The following is a 7,548-nucleotide window of genomic DNA, read 5'->3' on the forward strand; positions in this document are numbered from 1 at the left end:
ATTTATAATATAGTGACTTGATAGTCTGGACCTGAGAACAATGTATTTTTGCATATTTTAATAGTTATTATGAAATTTGTAGGCACAAACATCATCATTACTTGATTTGGATGGTGATAAAGAAAACCTCTCCGGGCGCCTGGGTGGCTCAGTTCGTTGAGCGACTGCCTTCGGCTCAGGTCATGATCCTGGAGTCCCTGGATCGAGTCCCGCATCGGGGTCCCTGCTTGGCGAGGAGCCTGCTTCTCCCTCTAACCCTCCCCCCTCTCATGTACTCTCTCTCTCTCATTCTCTCATTCTCGCTCTCTCAAATAAATAAATAAATCTTTAAAAAAAAAAAAAAAAAACCTCTCCAATATACAAAGATAGAAGTTGAGGAAGATAGTTGTTGGCTACTTTTTCCAGTTCTTGCTAGGGTACAGTATTTTCATGTTGCTGAGAGGTATGGCCTTACTCTCAAGATTCACTTGCTCCTGATGAGGTCCCATTCTGTGGTTCTTTCGTATGTTCCCTCCAAAGAGCTAGACAGAAAATGTTTTGTAGATCCTGTCATGTGGATTTGCCCTTTCTTCTGCCACCAACTTCTCCCCACACAAGAAATCCACATCAACAGGGGGTGATGTCTGGTGGAGACTTTCCCTTTGAAGGAAGTCACATGACCCCTTCATCTGATGGAAGAACACCACTTATTTTTTATTGATACAGGACACCCAATTTGGGAATTAATGAAGAAGGACAATGATCATGTTTGTGCCAGAATAAGAGTTTATTAGGAAGTTAACAAGGGACCCTGACTGCATCTCCAAAGACCAAAAGAGTGACGAGGAAGATTTTTTCCCAACAGCTTTATAACCTGCCTATCAGCTCCATCATCCATTACTTCCATGTGATTATTTTGAAATCATATTTAGGGGCGCCTGGGTGGCTCAGTTGGTTAAGCGACTGCCTTCAGCTCAGGTCATGATCCTGAAGTCCCGGGATCGAGTCCCGCATCAGGCTCCCTGCTCGGCGGGGGGTCTGCTTCTCCCTCTGATCCCCTTCCCTCTCGTGCTCTCTGTCTCTCATTCTCTCTCTCTCTCTCTCAAATAAATAAATAAAATCTTTAAAAAAAAAAAAGAAATCATATTTAGATAAGTAATTGTTCAAGCATAACATGTTACACAAGTGTGTCATTGTGATAATAGATATTGCAATAGATAATAGATAATAGATAATAGGTATTGTAACACATGGGTTGCACAAGGATTGGAGACACAAGGCCCAATGGGCTTGTCACATGCATTGGTTGTAGCACATGGGTTGCAAGGGAGCCTGCAGACAGAAGACCACATTTTGATAATAGATAATAGATCTACTGCTGTAGATTTCTCTATATGTTCAGAAGACAGAATGAGCTGGTAAGGAGGCTGTGCAGTCTAAAGGACCAAGCCAGGGAATTCAGTGAAAGGCGGAGTTGACACTTAGAAGCTGGTGCTGATAGAAATTCTTCCTTTGTCCAAAGCGTGGTCACCATAGGAGATGCTTGTATGAAATAGAGTTGAGATGTGACTTTGGAACCCTTCTCCTCCTCCTGGCACCAGGGCCTCTAGCGAACAAAGGTGTTGCAAGGTCCACACCGAGCACGTTGGGCACAAGGATTGGAGACACAAGGCCCAATGGGCTTGTCACATGCATTGGTTGTAGCACATGGGTTGCAGGGGAGCCTGCAGACAGAAGACCACGAGGGCCAGTTAGGGGGAAATGAGCTGAAGAGATAGGAAAATACTAAATGCACTTTGTATAAGAATATAGCACTTCCTTAGACTGCTTCCAACCAAGAGCTTGAAATTATCGATTTGTTTCCATCAAGATTACTTTTCATTCCCACAGCAACCTCATGCACCCCCAAGGGAAATAGTACTAGCTTTCCACTCACTTGCAGTCCTCGCTCTCCAGCAGGCCCCGGTACGTGTTGATCTCACACTCCAGCCGGGCCTTGACGTCCAACAGCACCTGGTACTCCTGGTTCTGCCGCTCCAGGTCACTCCTGATCTCAGCCAGCTGGGACTCCACGTTGGTGATCATGCACTGCACCTGGCCCAGCTGGGAGCTGTAGCGGGCCTCGGTCTCCGTCAGCGTGTTCTCCAGGGAGTCCCTCTGTGCAGGGAAGATAAAGAATGTCACAGAGCCGCTCCTCAGGGAGCTTCTCCATGGGGTTCCAGAGAAGTCCCAGGCTTCACGAGGTCAGGAGAGTGTGGACAGTACCCTGAACAACACCCACCAGGTTGTGCTGGGCCTGCAGCTCAATCTCCAGGGCGTTGACCGTACGTCTCAGCTCGATGATCTCCGCCTGGTAGGACTGCAGCTGCTCTGAGCTGGACACCACTTGCTTGTTCAGCTCCTCGGTCTGAAATAGCACAGGGGAGAAGACAGGGTCAGACCCTGCCTCAAGGGCCCCGAGGGGCCAAGTGTCCCGAGTGGCCATGTGCTGAGATGCCCACCTGGGTGGTGAACCATTCCTCCACGTCCCTGCGGTTGGTCTCCACCAGGGCCTCATACTGACTCCTGGTCTCGTTGAGCACACGGTTCAGGTCCACAGTGGGGGCTGCATCTACCTCCACGTTGAGGCGGTCTCCAATCTGGCAGCGCAGGGTGTTGACTTCCTGAGGGAGGAAGGGGAAGATGGAAAGTATCACAGAGGGTTCTGATGCTCTCTTCTAAGAGAGCACAGGTCAGCTTGTGATCATTAAGCTTTCAGCAGCTCTGTTCCATCAGATCTTCTCATAACTGGGTTCTATAATCAGTGACTAACCTGTGTATTCCGCTTTGCAAAGTGCTTTCACACCCATGACCGCTTTCTGCCCCTGTATTTGGGGTGCTACCTCTCATTTAGAGCAGCGATTCAGCCTCCAAGCTGAGCTGTGATAGACCACAATGTAAACTGTGGGCCCCAAGCACCCAGTTCAGTGTTTTTGCTCATACACCACAGAGCTTCTTAGGTTTGATTCTTAACCATGGCTAATAAAAGGGTTAAAGTCTGGCTGAAGAGGAAATAAAGAGTGCTTACTTCAAAATCTGCCATCTGGAACGGAATAGATCTAACTGGTGATTTGTCAATTCTATCAACCTAGATTTTGCTGAAGGAAGTATCTGTTCATTTCCCTGCTACTCTCTTCACAGAGCCAGTATAGCTTGCTACTTGGACTTAGGTAGATATCAGGCTTGAATTGAGGGCCATCTCTACCACTTACTATATGGCTTCTAGAAGCTTCTAGAAACCTTAAGTTCTCATCTGTAAAATGAGAACTACCTCTGGAGTTCTAAAGCAGTTAGCACAACATTTGGCACACAATAAGCTCTTGATTAATATTAACTATCACCTTTTACACTGTTCTGGTATTTAAGGTTTGCACAAAATGTCCATCTTCTTTATGAACTGACCAAGCAGTGACAGTGAGCATTTTGCTCAACATTTCCTCCAGGCCACATGGAATAGCAGAGAAAGCTCTGGAGGAGAAGGAGGAGAGTTGGTTTTGTTTCCAGCTGAGCCCTCTCTGCTGGGTGGCTGTCCTGGCCTCTCCAGTTGCTAAATGGGGAATCAGGATACAAGATCTCCGCAGCCCGTGTGCTCTGACCTGGGAGTGGAAGAGGCTGTGGGCACTGCCTGGTTGCTGGCCTTTCCTCGCTCCTGGGCTTGCCAACTTCCTTTACTCTCATTCCTGCCTCTGGCAGAAACCTCCTAATCTCATACCACAGGTTTTAGATTGCTCATTCTCTACAAATCCCTTTTTGTTCAGAGGACAGATCCCTCGGCTAGTTGAAACTCTCCCACACCCCGTGGCAGTTGGAAACAGGCCTTGGCGAGTTCGAGCCTGTTGCTCTTTGGGGAACTTCACCTGCTCGTGGTTCTGCTTGAGGCACAGAAGCTCCTCCTTCAGGGACTCCACCTGGGCCTCCAGGTCGGCCTTGCACAGGGTCAGCTCGTCCAGGATCCGGCGCAGGCCATTGATGTCCGACTCCACCAGCTGCCGCAAGCCCAGCTCCGTCTCATACCTGTGGTACAGGGGCATCAGGGACCACCAGGCAGGAGCAGGCCTGGCCCTGACTCTGGTGTGGTTTGGTTTGTCACACAACAGGAAATTAGGGCTTGTGATTTCTACAGCCTTCTCTTTCATTTAGATTTTTAACACCGAGCAGTAGTTCCTAGAGGAAAATGCACTGGTAATTATTTTTTGATAAATAAGGAGCCAGTAGATTTAGGGAACAAAAGTCCATAAACTGTGAGATTTCCAATTAATACACTTCTCACATTCACCTGATTGCATTCTGTGCATAGTAAAGCATGGGGGAGGCATGACATCTACACTAGATTGGGGGATGTCACCTTACAGAGAAGCAGGAGAGGGGGTCTGAATCTGGAGGAGAGATCTCTGAGCTCTGCTGAGCAGAGGCTCTGTGGATCCTGGGGAAAACATCTAGGGAAAAGCTTTGCCGATGTTTGTCAGTGTTGAGGACAGGCTAAAGGGAAAGAGAGAAGAGAGAGGACACCCCGCTTGCCCACTCACTTGGTCCTGAAGTCATCTGAGGCCAGCTTGGCATTGTCAATCTGCACCACCAGCCTGGCATTCTCTGCCTTGCTGCACAAGATCTAGAAGACCCAAAACAATCTAGAATAAGCTTGGTTATTTTTAACCAACAGCAATTCCTCCTAATTCACTTACCTGGAAGGAACAGAACGAGAAATCACAGTGGATCTTATATAAGATTATTAAAAGCTGTCCATGTGCCATAGGTGCTCAATAAATATTTGAAAAAATCAAATTTGGAAAAAGAATACTGAAATGTGTGAGCAAAAGCATCAGTAGATAAGTAATCTTTTCCTTTCCTAATAAACAATACTAAGAGGCTGATAATAGTAACTAATATTTATTTTTAAAAACCTGCCATAGCTCCACACTGAGCATAGAGCCAGCTTAAGATTCTCTCTCTCCCACCCCCTCTGCTTCCCTCTACCCTGGCTCGCATGTGCTCACTCTCTCTCCCTAAAAACAAAACCAAACTACCATAAATCTGGTATAGTTCTAGGAGCTGAAGATACAAAAACGAGTAAACGCTAGATCCTGCCCTCGAGAAACTTCCAGTCCATTGGGGAAGATAAATATGTAACTAGCTGTTGGAGGGGCTAGGTCAGGGAAGCAGCCATACCTTCCCCGCCATCCTGGATGGCTTGGCATCACTTCCTCCTAGCTGGTTTCTACTCTCCCTGATTTCAGCCAACCATTTTATGCCCTTGCTAGACACTGAACACCAGGAGAAGTCCAGAGGCATCCGGGTCAGGAAAATAATCAGGATAATTAGGTACCCAGAAGAAGAAGCAACAAGAAGTCAGAGTAGTCAAAAGTCCAGATGAAGGAGAGAGAAAACAGTCCAATTTTCACAAAAGGTTCTGCATCCTCAACTTCCTTCTTGGGCTCAGGCCTTTTCTCTTACCTCAGGGTAATAAATCCGGAGCTCGGCAATGCATGGAAGCATTTGGAGGCGGCTTTTAATTACAGCTTATTTATGCAAAGTGCTACTACCTCCACATTAGACCAGCACTATGCAAATCTTCAGGCCTAACAGTCCTGAGCCTCACATAAAATGGGCACTCAAGAAAAAAACCGGAAAAGCCAGACTTTAGCTGAGAATTCGTACTGTTTCTTAATCAGATCTCAGATTCCCTCTCTACAACTTCCTGCTGGAGGCAGCGTGGTGGCCACCCCCTCACCTTCTGCTGGAGCTCCTCGATGGTCCGGAAGTAGGACTGGTAGCTGGGACACACGAAGGGCACCTGCTGCTGGCACCACTCCCGGATGCGGCTCTCCAGCTCTGCGTTCTCGCGCTCCAGCTGGCGCACCTTCTCCAGGTAGCTGGCCAGGCGGTCGTTCAGGAACTGCATGGTCTCCTTCTCGCTGCCATTGAAGGAGCCCTCGCAGAACCAGCCACAGTTGCCCACGTTGGCGGGGATGTTGCAGGCCCCGGGCAAGGTGCAGGTGTGGCAGCTGGGGGGCACGCAGGGCCGGGAGGAGCAGGTGGAGCGGCAGCTCAGGTTGGGCAGGGAGCAGTTGTAAAGCATGGTGCTGGAGGGAGCAAGGCACCCGGCTGAACACAGAGTCTAAGTTCTCTAAGCCACAGAGCTGTGGGTCTCCTTCCCCTGGGGAGCATTTATACCCCCTCCACAGAGGGTGTGGACATGGAAGGCAGCCCTTTTTTTCTTACTCATTTGGCGATTGTCAAAAGCCCTTCCCCCTTGATTTGTTATGTTTCCCCAGGAGAGTCCCTCACCTCATAAAAGACTTTACTCGGGCTTCTCGCTAAGTCAGGACTCCTCTTCCATGCTGTGCATCAATGAAGTAAGAGCTTCGTGGAAGGTCTTCAAAGAGCTGGACTCATGAACGCCCTGGCCTTCATTAGTGGGGCGTGGCAGGTCCAGGGACACTGTTGCTGCTTTGCCTCCTGGCTTGATGGCCCTGACTCCTTGGCAATCCCTGGCTCTTCTTGCTAAGATGGGAAAGCACAGCTCTTGCCTATGTATCTTTTGCTAGGTCAAATTGCCAAATGCCAAATTCATGGTTCTCAGAAAGAGGAATAAATCCCTTCCAGAATAGTTAAAACAGCTTGGTTCCCAGTGGCCCTGTTTTTTGTTGTGGCTGACATCATATCCATGATAATGTAAATCAACCAAATAAGAGATATGCACCAGGATAACAGTATGTACAGGGCACTGTATGACATGGAAGGTAGGACTAGGGCTGTGGTCAGAAGGAGCTCACCCTTGTTGAGCCCCTGCACAGGCTCCTCCTTGTACTTGACACTTCTTACTTTCTCACACACACCTCACCATGACCCTTCAAGGTACTATTTTACCGATGGGTAAATGGCGGTATAGAAAGTAGGGAGTGATATATTGTGAAGCCAGGATTCCAAAATATATCTCTTCTTTCCATCACCCCATGCTGCTTAAATACAAACGAACCATCTCCTTCCCTAACTTCTTCAGACAGATCATACCTTCCTCCTCTGTGAGCTCTCATCTCACCTTGAGCATGGCAATGCCCAGCTTCTGTGCTCATCTATCTCTGTATCTGAGTTCCCTGAAGGCAGAAACAGGGTCTAATTCTCTGAATCCTCAGCTCTAAGTGCATGGTGCTCAGTAGACACACAATGGTGTGTGTGGAGTGGATGAAGGAAGGAACATGGGATAATAATCTAAGGCAGGAGATGGTAAGTGGTAAGTGTAAGGTTGAGGTAATGGGACAAGAGGACACTGCCAGGACGGGAAGTTCACAGGTATAGATATGTGCTGGGGTGCAAGGCTTCTGAGACACAGAAGAGGAACATGGGCCCTGCAGGTGAAAGAATGGTGTGCACACACAGTGAGCAGGAGAGTCCAAGTTCTGGTCAGTGAGGATGGTGGTTAGGAGGGGAGAGGGATTAAGGGAGGTGGTAGAAAAGAAAGCGGTATGGGGAGTCAAGGTCATATGGCAAAAGTTCTCTATGGCAAACCTAAGGAGCTTAGACTTTCCTGGA

The 7,548-nt window shown here is 48.1% G+C and overlaps 1 protein-coding gene across 1 annotated transcript; it reads right to left on the reverse strand.

The window, feature by feature from the left end:
• Positions 1 to 1,585: 1,585 nt before the first annotated feature.
• On the reverse strand, positions 1,586 to 6,097 carry LOC123853478 (keratin, type I cuticular Ha3-I). Its single transcript, XM_045888058.1, has 7 exons — positions 5,747 to 6,097; positions 4,545 to 4,627; positions 3,876 to 4,032; positions 2,481 to 2,642; positions 2,261 to 2,386; positions 1,916 to 2,136; positions 1,586 to 1,703 (listed from the first exon to the last, which is right to left on the reverse strand). The coding sequence occupies exons 1-7, from the start codon at positions 6,092 to 6,094 to the stop codon at positions 1,586 to 1,588; spliced, it is 1,215 nt and encodes a 404-aa protein (XP_045744014.1). The 5' UTR covers positions 6,095 to 6,097.
• Positions 6,098 to 7,548: the final 1,451 nt, after the last annotated feature.

Source organism: Mirounga angustirostris, unplaced genomic scaffold, assembly GCF_029215605.1.
Source record: "Mirounga angustirostris isolate CCGP_5_RB_7025 unplaced genomic scaffold, mMirAng1.0.hap1 SCAF_17, whole genome shotgun sequence".
NCBI classification, from domain to species: domain Eukaryota; kingdom Metazoa; phylum Chordata; class Mammalia; order Carnivora; family Phocidae; genus Mirounga; species Mirounga angustirostris.